Source organism: Phycodurus eques, chromosome 19, assembly GCF_024500275.1.
Source record: "Phycodurus eques isolate BA_2022a chromosome 19, UOR_Pequ_1.1, whole genome shotgun sequence".
In the NCBI taxonomy this organism is placed as follows: Eukaryota; Metazoa; Chordata; class Actinopteri; order Syngnathiformes; family Syngnathidae; genus Phycodurus; species Phycodurus eques.
The window spans coordinates 12,720,199-12,740,961 of NC_084543.1; the positions used below are offsets into that span (position 1 = coordinate 12,720,199).

Sequence of the window (20,763 nt, forward strand, 5' to 3'; positions counted from 1 at the left end):
AGTCAGAAGTCAGTGCAACACAGATGTGAAGCAGCCCTCAGAAACTCCTAAAAACAATACAGTTTAGTGACTCTCAGGAAAGCAACATTTTGATCTTCTTCATGCCTTGGTTTGAAATAGAATGCACTGTTTCAAATGCATTTGAATGTATGAACATAAAAACAGTATTATAAAGATTTAAACATTATCCACTGTAATAAAAACACTGATGTTATTCTCAACACTTCTGAAACTGTATGCACCAATCACTCATCCACCCTGCTCCCCATTTATATTAATTTGTCCATTTTCTACAGCTATTCTATTATTATTTGGGTGAGAAGCGAAGTACACCCTGGATTGGTTGCCAGTCAATCATAAGGCACTGACAAGCATTCACACTCACATTCACGGCTACGGACAATTAAGGGTCTTCAACATGCATGTTGAGCAATTTCACAGACTGATATATTCAAACACGAAAATAGACCAACTGGCACATATAGTAAAAAACGTACAATACAAATCCCCCCCCAAAAAACGCATGATGCTGCGCTACAAACATGATCATAATCCAACATTAAATTAAAAAAAATGTTTTCGTGTGCTATCTAAAGTAAACTTGATGTCATAATACATAGAAAGAAAAAGAGACACCGCTCATTTTGGTTAATTTATTACATATATATGTCCAATTAACACCACCTCCAGTGTGAAGGGATATATTCATGCGTGTGTACTTATCTAAGGGTCAACAGATGAGCATCTTTTTAATATATTGCGGGTACAGCACATGCTTGCTCTGTAAAAGAAGAGCTTTAATGCACTGGAAATTTGGACTCTTAATCCTAACTCTTAATTCTTCTAAACTCGGCGTGCAAAAGAAACTGCAAACCATGTAATACTTTTTTTTTTTTCACCCTGTAAAACCATGATCTTTACAACACCCTTAAAACTTGGGAGACAGTCTCAACAATTAATTATCGACGCTAATACAAAAAAAGGAAATAAAAAAACCCAAAAAAACCCAGTTTGTATCTTCTTTTTTTATCTTCACAGTCTTGATTACTCTTTATTTTTACATTTTATTGTTTTTAGAAAAATATTTCACTTCAACTTTCCATGAGAAAATTAATTTTGACTCATTTTTTAAAATTCTACTGGAAAGGCTTCCTGGCTGCATCATTAATAGGTAATTTGGAGTTTTAATCTTTTCTACAGTATTAATAAACATTCCCATGCGTACCTTTGACAATAAAATGTGATTTACATTTTAAAAAACAAACAAACTATGCAACGGTCACTGTATAGAAGAGTGTAAGAAGCTTCTTACTGGAAGTGGTTTAATAATCAATAATCCAATCTTGAGGTCCTCTTGATCAGAAGGGAATCCTCCCACAACCCAACAGGATGCGATTATTTACCTTTGCGCGTCCTCTGCTGATAGATTTGTTCAGTGAAAGGTCTGTAAATACAGCAGAACAAACATATTATGGGACAATAAATCAAAGATCTGAACACTGTACCATGCTGTACCAGGATCCTGCATAAGTTCTATGAACCGTGAGTTTACTAAATGTGTGTACACTATATGACACAGGGCCATATTTGATGGCCTTTGTTACACAAAGCTGTGCTGTCTCATTTAAAAAGGTGTAAGATATCAATCCTTGATGCAGGGGGTGAGGATTATGTGCATCACTGGGTATCAGCAATATTGGGAGTTGATTTGTTGTTTATGTTTACTTATATTGGGCTTTAAGTGGCTTTGAGCAGGTCAGAGATTTGTGAGACTGTGTGTAATTCACAATGAAGGCCATCTATGTTGTCTCTTTCTTGTCAAGAGAAATGTGGTCGTAGCAAGGACACTGTAACACTGGAGGTGTCAGATCTCAAAAGTGACTTTCTATAATGGTGCAGCCAGGTAAAATATGTTCTTTTTTACAGAAAAACTCTTTGTTTTATGTCTGAATTATCCATCCATCCATTTTCTGAGCCGCTTCTCCTCAGTAGGGTCGCGGGCGTGCCGGAGCCTATCCCAGCTGTCATCGGGCAGGGGGCGGGGTACACCCTGAACTGGTTGCCAGCCAATCGCAGGACACATAGAAACAAACAACCACTCGCACTCACATTCACGCCTACGGGCAATTTAGAGTCTCCAATTAATGCATGTTTTTGGGATGTGGGAGGAAACCGGAGTGCCCGGAGAAAACCCACGCATGCACGGGGAGAACATGCAAACTCCACACAGGCGGGGCCAGGGATTTAGCCCGGGTCCTCAGAACTGTGAGGCTGACGCTCTAACCAGTCGTCCACCGTGCCACCGTGTCTGAATTAGTTTTGGATCAACTTGAACGCAGAAGGAGTAATGAAATATTACCAAATGTTAGTAGTAAAAATGTCATTGAGTGAAAAAGTCATCCAGTCAAAACAATCTATACCTGGTGGATTAAAAGACTGATATCTTGTGAGGTATGCAAAAACCGCATTAATCCTTTTGGTCTCTTGACATACTTTCAGAAGTAATTCGCCTACTTTTTGTTTTCCCCCCTAAGGATACTTTACAGACTATGAGTGCAAACTGGATATGCTATATCTTCTGTCCAAAATTGAAGGCATTAAAGAGTTATGGCAAACAAATACATTTGTATTACATCATTCCCTCACCCAATGAGAACTGATAAGAGAATCGAGACGTAATCAGATCCATAAGCAGTATCGATAATAAAATCGAAATTCTTATCAATTCGCAGCTCCACCTATGTGTGTGTTCAACACTCAGTTCGGCCGAGATACCGACTCTGTGATTGTGACATGAAATGGCAATTAGGAAGCGATTGATGCTAAAAGATAACGGAGCGACTGTTTGTGTTGAGAGTATACTGTGTACATGCACCACAATATAAGTGGAAAGGAGAAGAGTTTGCAACCGAGATAACAGTAAGCCTAGACTTTGATTTTTTTGTTCTACTACTACACAGACATCTGGCCCGGTAGAAATATTTGCAGTTATCACTGGAGGTATCGTGTGTGGCGCACGGCATTTTTTTCCCTCGTCATGAGTGGGATCTCTCACATTTAAAAAAGACATCAGTTAAAATGATAAAAATCAGTATGTGCGTACCCCACTTACATCCATTTTTGATTGAAATGACACTATAATTAATTCATACCATTTATCACTTCCTAAGTTGTTATAGCTGAGAGTCATTGTCTTGACACACCAATACTCCGAGAAGTTCTCTCATTTCTTTCCTTCGGTGACATTGATATGAAATGACTCCAAGCTTTGCAAGTTATAATAGTCGTAGTGCTTGTACTACTACTACTACTACTACTACTACTACTACAAACGCTTTGTTGGGGACACCAGATAAATATAGCAGGTGGCTATTTCTTCAGTGACATTGATCGGTACAAAGATCAGAACCAATATAATACATCGGACCGTGCCGCTGTTTAGTTTGCTTGCATCCACTGAGGCACGGATAAATCAGCATGTGTCAGGAGCTTCTGAAAACATGAAAGGTAAATTGATACCACTGTCACTTTATCATGCCTCAGATTCTGTGTGACCCAACCAAGCTTTTCTAAAGGAACTGGACTTGTCAAATCAATCTCTGACTAAATGAGGCCACCAGGAAGACAGAATGAGGTGGCTGCTTCCGGAGTTACGCAGTAGCCTAAATAGACTGTGTTGGAAGAAAATGGTCAATTCATACAATTTAAGAAGGTAAGAAATGTTCCAGTTTCCAAAGTGAAGTACAGATCAGTTCAGTTCAGTACAGATTTTTGGGCAGATTATTTCTAAACAACAGATCCATACCATACCAGTTTTCCGCACCGCTCCATTGAGGGACTAACTATGTACCGAAGGGTAGAAACTTGGCACCCAGCTGTCTTGTATTGACATCACACTGTTATTTTTTTAAGACTAACTCAAATGTACCACTTGCTGGAAATGTGAAATAGGCCTACATGGGTTGCATTCAAGACTGCTGGGAACCCCAAAGCTTTCCGGTCAAATTTAAACAATAAACATCGCTAACATAATCTTTTCTCAAAACATTTAGCAACACTACATAACGCAGAGAGGATGCAGCAATATATCAATTTGGGATGAAATGGTGTGTGTGTGTGTGTGTGTGTGTTGGGGGGTGTATTGTATGATTGAAATTGTAGACCAAAACAAGTTTCCAACAGTATCACTGTTGCCTTAGTCATAAGTACATTTCAAAGTACATTTCATACATTAAAAATACTTTTGCTTGCTGCTGTTTACTAATGTGAAAAAAAGGGCAAATGATTGCTGATATTTTTTGTATTCAAAATAGAACTTTGTGGTGTTGTGATTTTTGGGGGGCTCGGATTAATTTGAGCAATAATGTGATCAAATCAAACCTGCAGCTTTTACACCAAACAGGAAAGGAATCAGAAGTGACATCATCATAATTTCTAGTGAGATGATCTCAGTCTTGGTGAAGCAGCCATTGTGAACCCTTGGCAGGAGCTATTCATCCGACCTCTTTGTCAGGCACATGGCGCCAAGTGTCACATCGCAGCTCTCGAAAGGTATGAGCAAGCTCAACCAGAGCTTGCCTGCCAGGAAAATGTAAGGTGTGGTGTTACCAGCTCACCTTGTACCAATGCCTGATGTGGTTACTGAAGTTGTGTGACGTCACCCTATGACAGCATCCAAGCTGGATGCAAATGCAAAAAATTACGTCGGGAGGTGGCTGAGCCTCCTTTGTTTTTTAAACAACACGGCACTGTTGGGAAGAAACACCCTGAAGCGTCCACTGATATTCATCAGCCTGGGCTATAAACTGGAGAAGGTGGGGCTTGTGTTCGAGCCCAGAGACTCACCAGATCCTTAGGTGTGTTAGGCCAAAGCCCAGGTTGACCCAGGATGAAAGTGGAATGCAACCCGAGCAGCGGACCAGGCCATCAATCGCCTAAAGTACCAAGAGATCATGGCACCAAAGATGTGGTCTAAAGCCACAGAGCGAGACAACCTGGGAGGCCGTGGTGGAAAAGACCGTAACGTGGGCCGATATGTGGCTGCCTCAAGCAAGGCGGAACTTCTTGATCCATTTCACTTACAACCCCAATTGCAATAAAGTTGGGACGTTGTGTTAAACAGAAAAACAGAATACAATGATTTGCAAATCATGTTCAACCTATATCTAATTGAATACACTACAAAGACAAGATATTTCATGTTCAAACTGATCAACGTAATTGTTTTTGGTAAATAATCATTAACTTAGAATTTTATGGCTGCAAAAGGTGGGACATGGTCATGTTTACCCCTGTGTTACATCACCTTTTCTTTTAACATCATTCAATAAACGTATGGGAACTGAGGACACTAATTGTTGAAGCTTTGTCGGTGGAATTCTTTCCCATTCTTGCTTGATGTACAGCTTCAGCTGTTCAACAGTCTGGGCTCTCCGTTGTCGTATTTTATGCTTCATAATGCGCCACACATTTCTAATGGGAGACAGGTCTGGACTGCAGGCAGGCCAGTCTTGTATCCGCACTCATTTACTACGAAGCCACGCTGTTGTAACACGTGCAGAATGTGGTTTGGCATTGTCTTGCTGAAATAAGCAGGGGCGTCGTTGCTTGGATGGCAGCATATGTTTCTCCAAAACCTGTATGTACCTTTCAGCATTAATGGTGCCTTCACAGATGTGTAAGTTACCCATGCCATTGGCACTAACACAGCCCCATACCATCACAGATACTGGCTTTTGAACTTTGCGTCCATAACAGTCCGGATGGTAATTTTCCCTCTTTGGCCCGGAGGACCCGACGTCCACAGTTTCCAAAAACAATTTGAAATCTGGACTCGTTGGACCACAGAACACTTTTCACTTTTTTTGCATCAGTCCATCTTAGCTGAGCCCGATCGGGCCCAGAGTAGCCGGTGGTGTTTTTGGGTGTTGTTGATAAATGGCTTTTGCTTTGCATCGTAGAGTTTCAAGTTACACTTACGGATGTAGCGCCAAACTGTATTTACTGACATTGGTTTTCTGAAGTGTTCCTGAGCCCACGTGGTGATATCCTTTACACAGTGATGTCGGTTTTTGATGCAGTGCCGCCTGAGGGATCGAAGGTCACAGGCATTTAATGTTGGCTTTCGGCCTTGGCGCTTATATGCAGGATGTACTTGAATTATTATGCTGTAATGTGAATGGCATAAAAAAAACATCGATACTATCGTTTATCATGATAGTTTGGGGGATAATATAGCACTAAAAATGTGCTATTGTGACAGCCCTTTATGCAATCCATCCCATACTTATTACTGAAAAATGTAACAATGATGTGCGGTAAGATTTATATAGCTGGTTTCATTTTCTTAGGCAAGAAAAATGCAAAATAAACTGGACCATTGAGACCCCTACCAAACAAAAAGTACATATTCATTTGTTTTTATATGTACATCAGTTCAGTATTGTGGAAGACTTACCCCTCAAATCGTATTGCTATCTTGTAGACCAGGGCTACGATTGCAGTCAAGACAAGACCGATCGGACTTGCACCTCTGATAACACAGAAAGGGGAAACAAGCCAGAGAGATAAGTCGTATGTACAATGTATATGTAGTCAAGACAAGTACACATTGGAATTTATTATGCAGTACTTATGTGATGGGCCTCCCAAAGAAAAACACTTCAGCTTTACCCGAAGACAAATGCACATTGTGTGATGTAGTAATGCATGTCAATTTGACTCTCAAAATCAGGCGGTACTAAATAATTCATATCTTGGTCCTCCAAAGAGATTCATTTTTGTACAAATTGTATCCTGGCCATATTATTTACACCTAACATCATCATATTAATAATTTGAGCCAACTTTGGTGAAATATAACAGACAGACGACATGAAACGAGAAGGCAGCATTGTGACGTCAATTGACATAAAATCTATTATGTATCTGTCTGAAATTATGCCTGGTGACATCTGCAGACGAAACACGCAGCACAATACAGTGACCTACATATTCCTGGTTTGAGAGTGACCCACTGACACACATTTTTTGTTTTGTTCAGGAATAATAAAAAAGAAAAAAAGAAAAAAAAAAAACTTATGCAAAAGGCACATAAGGCTTCAAAAGGAACTATGAAGAGAAAGGGCACACGGTCAATAAAACCTATCAGAAAAACTGCAAGTGGATAAGTAAGAGCCTACTTGTGTAGAGTACCAAATATTCTGTCAATAGACTGTGCTCTTGACTCATGTTGATTGGGTTTTGCATAATCCCAAAACATTAAAAGAAAATAGTACTATTTCTTGATCAGAATCAATCTGTCACCACCAATCTGAATGTAATTAATGACCAACAAGAAAAATACGTACTGTGCATGAGGGTTATAATGACATAAACATAATATTTTGCCTCGGGTGATTGTTGATGAAGCTTATAAAATTGTGACACACGGAGAAGAAAAAGATGGTCAGTATGGTCGCAATGACTCAGGCTGTGTCCTTATTTCCCCCCTAATTATTTACTTATTGCAGACTACTTAACGCAGTTAATATGCAGCTTGATCATTCTGCGTCACACTTCGATTAGAAATATGCACACTGGATGTTAAATTGTGCGTGTAAAGAATTTCACTAACCGTTTTGACATCCAACAATAACTTTTCAAAGAATGTTTAAAGAATGAAGCATATGTGAAAACACATTTTTCGTCCCTTGAATGATGGGCTTTTCTGCGTTACAATTTGATATCAGATTAGTATTTAAACCTTAGCGTTTGGTGGAAACATGGCTATGGTGATGAGTTTATATTGATTTTCAAATGTAGGTAGAGAGAGACGAGCCCAACAACTTAAAGTTAGCCTGTAAATTAGAATTAGAACACCGTGCTGCCATCTCTATTTTACCACTAATCTGGAAATGCTGGTCTTAATTGTTGTCTGCCATGAAACACGATAAGAACCAATTTGATGATTTCATGGAAGTACTTAAAAAAAAAAAAGTTAAATTAAATATTGGGCATCATCCACAGTGACAGGCACTTTAAATTAGTCAAATAATTAAGAATCAGCACAACGTGAGATGAAAACGGCTGCATATTGACCAAAATGGTGTAGGTTACCTAAAAAAAAACAAGCTACAATTCATGTCACAAATCTTCATACCATCTGGAGTTTACAGTAGCATTTTTCTTTTTCTTTTTTTCCACCTCAGACAGGCCTACTGTTGAGTCTGTGCACACAAGTGACTCTGCTCATGAATATGCACCGCGGGTTCGTGCACCTCCGTATGTGACTTCCAGATGCTTGTATGATGCAACATGAGAACATGTAAAGCGGAGCCTCGAAGTACCAATGCTCCTGAAGTCGTACCATTCCGAATTCAACCAAGATTTGAAAGAAATATTTGCCTCAAAGTTACACAGAATGTCACAAGGGACTTCATCTCAGCGAGCTCCACGAGTGTGATTTGCTTCTTCTTTCATCCTCCCACGTTTTAAAAACCTGCTCGTTAGGTTAATTGAAGATTGAATTGTCCATAGGTGACACTGTGTGAATGGTTGTTCGTCTATTCGCCGTGTGACAGACTGGTGGCCAGTCCCGGGTGTACCCTACCATTCACCTGAAGTCAACTGGGATACGCTCCAGCTCACCTGCATCACTCTAATGAATGATGGATGTTTTTACTTTGGGAAACTATTTCTAAATATGAACAAGCTAGCGTCCCTGGAACACAGTATGTTTAAAGGCTCCACTGTGTTTGGGCAAGCAGAAAAAAAAAAAGATGAAAACAAATTCAGGACAAAAAATACAGTAGGAATCATACAACAAGCAAAACAAGTATATGACTAAAAAGGCTCCATTGACATAAGAGTGAGGTCAGCGGGACCAGGAGATTTTTGTCAGGAGCAGACAAGTGACTTTTTCGAACTTATTGCTCAGTTGTTCTCATCCCTCGAGCAGAGCACATGATAATGAGTGACGTAACGGAGGTTACAGCACTCATACTATTGATAACCCCCTTTGGTGATGTTAAGATGATAATGGCTTTTACTGATTGAAACTGACCACAAACCACCATTTTATTAATGGCCAGGTGTTCTTCTTTGGTTGACAAATACTGTTAAGTCGGGCATGATGATGGTTTGACCTGTGAAGTTGGCTGTGGCTTCAGGGGTGGACTGTCCCATTTTGGTTCAATTCGCACTCGTACGACGGCAAACAGGTAATCGACTATATAGATTCCCTGTGTAACATTTTCCCCAACAAAAGTATCATCAGGATTTGTGCAGTGATGCTCATGTGTCTGAATGAACAACCAATCCCAACATTGATTGTTTAAGTATTAGCATATTTCTCGGACCAATACATTTTAAATCTATATATTTCCAATTTATGTAAAAGCTAAATTAATGTTTCTCTTAGTATACATTTCAAAATACAGAAAGTAAATTGAGCTCCCCCCCTTCGTTTCTTACTTGTTACTGTAAGTAAAACAATGCGAATAGGTGTACATAAGTTGTGACATGGAGAACGTTAACCACGAGGGCAACTGATCCTCGAAAGCAAAATAGACCCCATCCCATCCGTGACCTTATGTATGATATTGTCGGCTACAAGAATGATTCATGGCGAATGCGTTGTGTATTGTGCCAGGCGAAACACCACACGCGTCTGGCATTCAAAAATTCTCAGTTCAAATCTGGAAAAAAAATAAAAAAAACATTCCTTTGGTTTAGATATCATAAAGGCCTACGGTAGCTTGCTCTTAATCAACGGGAAATGTAACAGTATTTTTTTCCCCCTTCTTCTTCTCAGTACGAGCACAATGTAAATAAAAGAGGGGAAGTATTTTATATGCAGAACCTTTTTTTTTTTTTCATTTTGCCAAGTTATCAAAATTGATATTGTATATGAAAGACAGATTCTACTTTTTACTTTTGTACTTCAGTACATTTCAGAGTACTTTTTTAATTGTTTACTTAAGTAAAGGAGAAGAATCAGTACTTTAACCAGTTTTTTTTTTTTTTTTTTTTTTTTTAAACAAGTATCTGTCCTTCTACTTAAGTACAAAGTGTGAGAACATTTGAAGGTTGCCACTGGTTTGGATTTAGAAGTGTCAATTTGTTTAGCACGATTAATTTCACGTGGACATCTCAACTACTGCTCCAGACACGTCTGCTCTGATACAGACCGGCTTGAGATGAAAAGCAGCCCTTGGAGTGACTCAAATGTGCTGCAAAACAGAAATGCTCAGACAAATCGACAGCTGATTGAACGGAAAGTTTTAAAGGTCAGGGGCAAGCTTATTGCAAGGTTTGCCGTGATGTCTTCTTTGTCGAGCAGCGGTGTGAATGCTGACATCATGCAAGCGCAAAGTAGAGAACATACAAACTTTTATAGCGCAGCCTTTTCAAAAGTTATATATGGCAGCGGCATGGTGGTAACGGTAATATCATAATACAGTGATTCACAAAGCTGACCTGCGAGGCTGCTGTGGTATTGATTCCCACTTAATACCCAGTTTACAATCGTAATCAAAAGTCAATCTATCCCAAGAGACTTTACAGAGTACACCATGGAATCGCAAGGCACATATTGGCTGGCATAAAACCTTTCAATCGCACATTCACACTTTTCATTCAACCTACAGGTGTCAAACTCAAGGCCCACGAGCCAGACCATGTCATTGTTTGCGGCCCGTGAAAACTTGCCAGTATTTTTCCTTGTTACTGCTGTATATGTCCCCATGCTTCGTTTCCTAAAGAAAAAGACATTTTGCACTGAAAAGAAAGGATTTAACTTCATTAAATATGTGCCCGTTTTCTTTTGCATTTTCTGTTATTGTTGTGAGCAGAATAGTGAATTTAAGACCATACCGAACCGCGATTATTGGCGCACTGTTACACCCTTAGCTATTATACATTTATCAGGGTTCACCATTACAATTAGCCCAAGTGAGGGCAACCAAAACTATGATGTGGCCCACAATGAAAACAAGTTTGACAACCCAACCTAACGTGCACATTTTTGGAATGTGGGTGGAATAGCGAGATAAAAACTGTACTTCATTCAACTGGATGAAATTATTTTCGTTTTTATGTGATGATATTCAGTAGATATAAATGTGTACAGACCCTCGCTCAAATTCCAAGTTTTTGTGACATATAGAGTCCCAGAAAAATGATTTCAAAACTGTATCCAACATTACCGTGACCTATAACCCGTGCAATTCATTTGGAAAAACCACTGGAATCGTTTTGAGAGGGGGAGTAAAGATAAACAACTGAGGTAAGGTGGTTGCACAAGTGTGCACACCCTGTTAAATTAAGGGGGATGTGACACCATGGAACAAAGTGAAGACGGTTATCTTCAAGTGGAGAAACTATGGCACAAGCCTTGAACCTTCCCATGTGAGAAAATATATTTCTGCAGTGATGCTCATGTGTCTGAATGAACATTTTAGCCATGCATTCCAAAAGGTATGTTTGGCGCAAACACGTCACTGCTCACCACCAAAAGAACACCATACCTGCAGTAAAGCAAGGCGGTGGCACCATCATGCTTTCAGGCTGTTTTTCTTTCAGCAGGAACTGGGGCGGAAGGATACATTCACATTGCAGGTCAATTCTTTCATCGATTGGTCGATTTTTTTGCCGATACTGTATGTGTCATGTAACTGATTTTTTTTATGTCAATGCGAACAGTACAATTCCGATTTTTTTTTTTTTTTTTTTTTTCTTTTATAAATCCGACCCAGCCCTCTTTCGTATGTGGATGTAAATTAGATATGTACCCGATACAATGCAGTCTAGATGATCAGGTCGTACTCATAACCGTCACAGTTGTTTGACAAAACAGTCACGCGGAAGAAGCAATCAAATGAGCAGAAAACAGTCAGCGGCACAAAGACGACGATTTCGAACTGATTAATATATGAGGGACCGCTCAGTTCAAGCACAACATTCTTGAAATTGAAACAAATGCTTCAGGACAAGGGGCCGTATTTACCTCCGCAAACACACCTCACCTCGTATTTTGTGCGCATGCGCAACGTGATGTCGTGTTTTGTGTGCATGCGTGTCACTTCACCAACGCGTTCCGGTCACATTAGAAGTCGCATTTGTTTTTGTAGTGTGAACGACAGATCAGACGTGCACAGCTATCAGGATGAATTTGGGACCATTCCTCTTTAAAAACTCTCGCAGTGCAGCACGATTCCTGGGATGTCTGGTGTGGATTGGTCTTTTGAGGGCATGCCACACCACCTCAATCGGGTTGAGGTCAGGACTACTACTGGGCTACTCCAGAACACGAATGTTGTTGATTTGCTTTTATGTTTTGGATCATTGTCTTCTTGCAACACCCATCATCTTTTGAATCTCCACTGTTGAACAGATGAGATGGCCTCAAATTGCAAAACAATTTATATATCACAAAAAAAACTACAATTTGAACAGTGGTGTGGAGACTTTTTATATACACAGTATGTCTTACATTTATTTAAGAAGGTCTTAAATTGGATATGATGAATCCTGCAGAAACCCTGACGAAAGATGAGAGTCACATTCCATTTTGCTAAACAAGTAGTTGCAATTGATACTGTGTTTTCCTCAGAGTATTCCTTTAATTCTTAGCCCTTCTGTTGCTCATGTGGCGAGATGCAACCATTGTGAAAATTGCAAAATTAGGATGCATTATGGGACATGTACTTTTTGAACATTTTTGCAGAGAGTGCATTTCAAAAATACATAACTACATAAATAACAGGATGGTTCGCATTAGCCTACAGGAAACAGTGAAATAACAGATTGGCTTTCAAAAGTACATCTTGGCCAATGACATAATAGCTGACCAAAGGCACCATGGCTCAGTAATAGGGACACCTTGGGAGTACCTTTGTGGCACAGTATTACGGCCAAAGTGCTACTCTGCACATAAAGATGCCATATCTTGCCACAAAGAGAAGGACAACATGTGACCTATTCAGATCCCTGCATCCTACTTATTCTACAACATGAGTGTATCCAGTAATCTAGTCCAAGTAATCCCATCTTGGTTAGACAGGAGGCTGGTAAATGGCCTCATCTTTGGGAGTCTGGCACAGCGAGGGCCGAAAGGATTTTGTTCATTTCTTTCTTGCTCTCTCGATTCAAACCCATTTTTTGATTCCGACAAGGTGATAATTAGGAGGCTATTGCTCTTATGACAGATCTGACAGAGATACTTTCCCCAGGAGTAAAGTTTTACTGGACGACTGCATGGTTTTAAGCTATTCTGTTGATGAAAAATTGTAACTAAACCTCTTCCTACGCATGTTCCAGACCTTTCTACTGCAAACACAAAGTGCGCTTATTGTAGAACTGTAGCGCTATCCCATAGTTCTAGCCAAGAAATGCCAACATTTAGTGACTTTGTAAGATAGACATATGATCAGTATTTACTGCTCTCTATGCTGGGCGGATGGTAGTCTATCAACAGTAGTTTTTTTGTTTGTAATTGTACTGTGTTCTTTTAGGTATACATTGTATTATTATGACTTGAATTGTACTTCGCCTACTTGGCCAAGTCATCCTTTAAAAAGAGATCTCTGTCTAAACGGGTTCTTTGTTTTCTGGTTAAACAAAAATTTGGATTGATTGATTGACTGACTGACTGATTGATTGATTGATTTGAGTCACAGGTGTGACTTGTAGTCACTGTATAGATCCACTCTATATACGGTATCCATATCAATCAAGAATCCAGAACCTGAATAAAAACACATTCAGAACAACTCATCTGAAAAAGAACTGAATGTAATTTTTCGACAAAATGTGTTTTACTCTCCTTGAAGTATCGTTTAGTTGACTTCCAATAAAACTGCTAGACTATTAGCATCCACTCCAGTCTCTTTGGGAGACAGCACTGATTTGACTGTGATATTGTATCTGTCACATCTAAAAGTAAATAATGACATCCCTCAAAAGATTGGGCTTGACATGGTGCACTGGCCACATTTGATTCTTTTTGCACGGTGGCTTTAATAAATTATACAGTACACCTGTATTTTGAAAGGCTGAGGCATGCCTTAAAACACGAACTAACTAAACACGGCCCTAGAGGTGAAAGCTCAGGAAAATTATACAGAAAAACTGAGAAACATAATGCATAGCAAAAGGACAATCGAGGTAACGGAATTAGGGCCAGGGTGTGCGAAAGAAAGAAGGCTATACAGCAGCTGTTGGTGGCTCATTAACCCTGAAGCACTTGCCTTACTCCGCAAGGTCTTGAGGTTTTGAAGTGCTCCCAGTTCCCATGGTAATGTATTTCAATGCATTCTCAAGATGGAGGTAACTTGGAGAGAATATTTTTTAAAGTGCAATTTCATGCAAATGTATCAGCCATGCATTAACGACGCCACACTTAATGGTTTGGGTCAAAGTGAAAATAAGTAGTCGTTGCTCAATGCTACATTGTATACTAGACCGCACAAGTAAATACAGAGAGGGCTTGACAATAATGCCCGCCAAGGAGCCAAATACAGATGGATTTCAGCAGTGGCGGGTAACATTGCCTCTCCCACTTGCCACTTTGGCAGGTTTAGTTTTATGTGACTCACTGAAGTCTGTGTGATGGTTCAGACTCAGAAGTCTATGTATGCCGGTTGTTGTAGCATGAGAAAAAAAAAAGACACTTACATAAGTGCCAAGCCAAGGCAGTTAGCAGTGCTGCCCCAGTACATGGGGTTCTCTGTGAGGCTGAAGGGAAAGCCCGTCACCTTCTCATCCATCAGAATGCCAAAGTAATCACCTGCAGAGTAGATAACAGATGCCAGTAGACAGCAAGATTATTGCATGAGAAACAGTGATTCTGTTTTTTATGATATTAAACATAATTCCAATGAATTTTTTTTGTTCTTCTTCATATCTTTAAATCCATATGCACTTGATGGTTGAAGGACAAACGTGGTCACTTTGTGTTGAGAATCCTGTACCCATTAAGGAATGTTGCCTTTCCATGTTGATTTAAAAAAAAAAAAAAAAAAAAGGGATATCTGGGCTTTCTGCGAATTCTTTCAGTGGGTAAATACCAGTGAAGTATAATGCAACACATTCAGCTAAATATTATTTTACTTCACAGAATACAATTTAACATAACTTACTTTAAATGTGATGAAGTCTTCTACTCACTCAACACTGTGTGTCTTATATTTGATCTCCAAAAAGGTTTACTAAAGTCAGTTTATGTTCACCCTTGCTCACTTGTCATATTAATAAATACACACATTACTAAATGATTCACCTATATTCATTTGAATGTTTACAATACATGCTGAAATCAACCACTTTTGGTATAATTATTTCACTGTATTATTTCATCTTACTGTATAAAACTGTGTGGAGTGGTGTGTTTTTCCTAAGCCACAGGTTGACAAATCTTAAGATGTTTTTTAACAGTAATGTCAATGTATTTCCAACAGAAGTAAGTTGTCTTGATGGTCAATATCAATAAAGATGGAATTTGAGTTTCTACAGCTGGACAATGAAATAGTTTTTATTAGTATGTACTGTAAGTTGTGAGCTGCAACAATATAAATGGAGATTGTATTAGAAAATGAAGTGCAACATGGTTTTATCCTCAATGGTCATTGAGTTAACACGGGGGGTAAACATTGTGTGCTTACTTGTGCTGCAGGGGTCTGAACTAGGCCACTGTTTACTGCTAATTGAGCACCATGCAATAAGTTCCCCAGATAATATACACACACAATTTGGCCAAGTCCAAGCAAATATGAAAAAAACAGATCTAAGAAACATCCTGTGGCCTTGTGTGCTGCCAAAGAAAGGCTGCTTATGTGCAAGTTATATAACTGTTCAGAGATGCATAATCATTGAGACCCCTGCGGGTTGGAGGCAATTGCTCGTTTGCTTTTGAATTGAGGAGGGAGGAAAAAAAATGGCAATAGTGGCATAAAAATACATTAACCCAAATTTTGGTCTCCACAATGACAACATTCAAAGGCAAATGAAACCAGCTGTTTTCTTGTGTCACCAATGTTTGGTTTCATTGTGCAGGTGGAAAAAGAGCAACCTGGTTTCTCCCAAATGTGTAGTCGCAGTAAAAGGGACAAGTTCGACCGCAATTGCCAGGTTGTGATGCCAGGTGGCGGACACATTAGCACCCTGTGTAGTTTGATTATCGTTGTTTCTGCTCCATCACCTTGACTCATCAGGTCATGGTGACTTGAGGTGCTTAATATAGAGCACAGATGACACATGAAATCAACACAAGCTTTACCCTCCAGGGCCTGCGTGGATCGGAGGGGCTTACATTTGAGCATACATTTTCCCTCCTCTGTAAATGAAATTCATATTACGAATACTATTGCTTCTATATCTGCCTATGACAGGGTAGGAGGTTGTGGGTGTTCATGAGGTCATCACGCTGCTGAGGTATTAATCTTCAGGTAATTGAATTTTAATTGGGCAAACATCATGACCCAATTAAGGGCTGAGGGATTTTCACATTTAAATGCAGTTTTCTTGACTTAGGAGGCCATTTATGCAATGAATACGAACAGTTTGATTAACCCTGCCACTTGTGGGCATACATTAAATCTACTGAAATGTTTTATTGTGAAAATTATCACTTAATAAAATACAGCACACTTGCAATTTTGTGGTTGAAAATAAAGGGTGTTACTGAGCCACTGTTAGAAGGTGATATACACTAATTGAACATAAATATTTGGACAGCTGGCCATTATTGATGCAAGGGGGGAAACTATAACATATATGGAATAGGTTCCCCTCCAAACGTAATGGAGCATGAGGCCAATTTTCTTAATTTTTGCTTTAGGTTGAAGCATTTGGGTTTGGCATCAAAATCATAAATATTTGGCCAGAGATCAACAGTTCCACTATTATTTGCAATTACTGTATTTATGTCTGAATTTGATACACAATTTAAAATATTTTAGGCAATATTTGTAATGAAAGATTTTGAGGTGAGCAACAGGAAAAACAAAAGTGTATTAGCCTTAAAAGGCATTGAATGCGCATAATTACAATGTGGTAAACTGACATAATGTTCCCCTCTGTCGAGTTTTATAAACAAGCCTTCTGACAAGTTTCACTATCACTATTTTCACTCATTGTTCAAAAAAAAAAATATCCAGACTTTCAATATAGGCAAAAATTACACCACAGAATACATAGAAGTTCAATGAGAAAATGTCACTGGCTCCTGCTTGCTACATGTCAGGCTGCGACAGGCTGACGTGCCCAAAATTACTACTGAGTCTGTTTGAGGGGATTATTTTTTTTTTTTTCCCCCTGCAGACATCATTTTGTAAGTTCAGAACCATGGAATAAGTGCCAATGTTCTCACTAGTTCCTTTAAAACACCTGGAACTGTTTTGAGAATGCACAATATGTCTCCTTTAGGATGCCAGACTACTGTATATTGTTTCATTCAAGTCTTGTAGGTGGTTGTAATGTGTCTTGCAAAGAAGGTAATAACTGCCTGACATGCTTTTCTTAAGTTCCATCTGCTGGATCTGACACGTTGCCTGACTTGCCTGTGGTCATGTCATCTGACTGGTGGCCACATGTCTTGGATACTCGGGTGAAGAGAGAGCCGTAGCAGTAAATTGAGCACTGCATGTTTGGAGGAGGGTGCGTGTCTGACCTGGAACACCCAAACTTATTGTGGGGGTTTACTGGTAGAGACTCCCCTGTCTCGAGTAGGGCCATGTTACGTGCATCCATTTTTGAGGCGACTGACCGGAGTTGAACCCGTAGGGTGGTCAGTGCCTGTTGTGGCAGTTAGTCCCTGAACCAGTGGGTGGACACTGGCAGTATGAGACGCTGACGGAAAAGTTCTACCGGGCTCTTTTGGCCTGTGGGACCGGCAGGCCAAGTGAAATGCGGCTTTGGTGGTTGGTAAGGCAAAAAGTCTAGTATGAGAGGAGTTTGGGGAAACCATGCAGAACGACTTCTGGAAGGAAAGCTTCAAAGAAATTCTGGTCTACCATCCAACGGCTCAGCAGGGTGAAGTAGTGCACCATCAATCATGACCTTTCTCAAGAAACTGAGTCGAACTGGCAGCCAGTAACTTTAATTGATCTGAGAAACAATTAAAGGGCCTCAGTAAGTTCTGCTGTTTTGGTTGGCAAAATAGTTCAGATGGGCTTTAACTCTTTAATGTCAGTGAGTGAACAATCTCATCGATGAACTGACCTCAACTTAGTGATTGCTGACTGTAATTGTACAGGGTGGTATCATTCATAAAAAGGAGGGGTTAGTGTATGAATGCAAGCGGATGTCGATTAAGACACGGCAACTAACAAAGTAAAGACAACAACAAAAAATTCTATTATGGGCAATTTGTGCTTGCCTGAGGTCGGTCACTCGAGATGACCAAAGCTTGATACAAAAGAAAAAATGAAAATTTATGTTGTATTTTCTTACTTAATACCATAATATTGGATGTAAAAGCACGTTATATCTACATACAGTATATTGAACATACCCAGTTAGACTTACCAAGGAACGTCCCAGTGAATCCCAGAGCGAGAAAGCTGCTTACTACAAGCAGAGAGCCCACAGCTATGAGAAGCACACCCAGGTTAAAGACCTCATTCCTGTCGAGTATGTTCCACCTGGCCTGGGTCCTCATCACTACAGTTATGCTGCAGGGAAAACAGATCACAATGGCATCATTAGTGTGTTATTTTAGGCATGATTCAAAGTGAATAATGACGGAAGCGGCAACCATAAGGCAATTCAAGGCAAAGCCCATTGAATACACCATTGTTCACGGTTGAGTAGACCCATTTGGAACAACAGTTATATGACAGAAGTTAAAATTTTAGTCACAAACACCTAGTGGCTATACTTGCATTTGTAGTTGGAGTTAATTTAAATTGAATTAATGAGCCAAAAGATTAGTCCAATAATGACACTAGTGGACCTCCAGATCTTTTCTATTTTGAACTAAATTTCCCCAACAAAACAGCATAGAAATAGTGTCAGTTCACAGGTCAAATTCTCACCGGTACAAACAATGTTTGAAGTATCAATTTAAGGGGGAGGCATATTAAATAATGACAAAAACAATATTCTATTTATTCATTCATCTTCCGTTCCACTTATCCTCACTAGGGTCACGGGCATATTCTATTTACATGTGCTAAATGTATTTTTTCTCAAAAAAGGGTGAGAGCTCTGATCGGAAGTGTGGTAATGATATTCAACCTCTTGTCAGCTTCTCAGAAAAGCCATTAATGAGCAATGGCAGGAATGTCAGCCGGAAGGACAAACTCCGACTGCAACGGACAATCAAAACTGCTGAAAGGATTGTCGGTACCCCCCTACCCACCCTTGAGGACTTGCACGCTGCCAGAACTAAGACAAGAGCGTGCAAAATCCTCTCGGACCCTCCACATCCCGGTCACCGGCTTTTCCGGCTCCTTCCCTGTAGGCGCTACCGATCAATGCAAACTAGAACGAGCAGACATTCCAACAGCTTCTTCTCTCTTGCGAACAGCTAACTTACAATTCCATTGCAACATGCTGCCAATTTCTTTTGTCTGAGTTTGTTGTCACATTTCGGGCGGGCCAATTATATACTACTCGTGCACTCACTGAAGTAGTCTCGCCACGCTGCACTATTTGCATATCTGTTGTTGACCAATACTGGCCACTCATCTGCCCCATTTGCACACTGACTGAGGAGTGTCTGCAACATTTGCGCAATCAACATTGTCCCAGATTATCGCACTACTCGTCACTTTAAACTGCATACACTCCTTGAAATCTCGGCGCCAGTTGCACAATGGTCATTGCAGCGGACTATTGCGAGATTAGTCATTCAAACTGCTGTAAGTGCTAGAGGACAAAACAAATAAATGTACCAGCATTACCAGATAACTAGCAACCCTTTATTGCTCAGTGACTGTTTTTTTTTTTTTTTTTGTCAATATCTTTAACAATAAATAATTTTAAAATGTATTATTGATTCTAGTTGTAGTCAGAAGAGGTGTTGAATTGTACTGCATGATACTGAGACAAGTTCCAATATTTTTTAATGTTTTAACTAATACATCAATTTTCTTTACAGTTTATCCTGCTCAAGGTCTATAGAAGGTGACTCCGGGTCAAAGGCAGAGCATATCGACAGACAACCATCCACACTAAGTGAAAACTGAACCCATACTGCCTGCATGGAAGTCAGGCGAGTGAACCTCTACACCATCCTGACCTGATGTAACCTACAGAAGTAACCAAATAATTCCACACGACTCTTAGTACGATGCAGTACAGTTCCACATCACGGCAAAATACACAACAATAAAGAGACTGTAACTGAAGACTTATTGACAATTTCAAATAAAACTAGAAACTTTTTCCTTTGATACAGCTCTTGTATTGATAAGGTATGTTGTACGGCGGCGGCATGGTGGTAGACTGGTTGGCATGTCCGCCTCGCAGTTCTGAGGACACGGGTTCAAATCCGGCCTCACCTGTGTGGAGTTTGAATCTTCTGTGTGTGTTTTCCCCGAAAACTCCAGTTTCCTCCCACATCCCAAAAACATGCATGGTGGGTTGATTGAATACTCCAAATTGTCCGTAGGTGTGAATGTGAGAGCGAATGGTTGTTTGTTTCTATGTGCCCTGCCATTGGCTGGCGACCAGTTCAGGGTGTACCCCGCCTCCCAGCATACCCGTGACCCAAGTGAGGATAAGTGGTATAAAAAAATGGATGGATGAATGTTGTACGCCGTTGCAACATCGCAAATGTAA

General features: G+C 39.9%; 1 protein-coding gene across 1 annotated transcript in view; it reads right to left on the minus strand.

Moving 5' to 3' along the window:
* Window positions 1-674: 674 nt before the first annotated feature.
* Window positions 675-20,763, minus strand: part of pemt (phosphatidylethanolamine N-methyltransferase) — a 51,257-nt gene continuing 31,168 nt past the window's right edge. Inside the window, exons 4-7 of the mRNA XM_061706211.1 lie at window positions 18,505-18,650; window positions 14,656-14,767; window positions 6,458-6,532; window positions 675-1,444 (exon numbers count right to left, since the gene is read on the minus strand). Of these exons, the coding sequence (XP_061562195.1) occupies window positions 1,396-1,444; window positions 6,458-6,532; window positions 14,656-14,767; window positions 18,505-18,650 (382 nt within the window). The 3' untranslated portion in view covers window positions 675-1,395. The remainder of the gene's footprint in view (window positions 1,445-6,457; window positions 6,533-14,655; window positions 14,768-18,504; window positions 18,651-20,763) is intronic.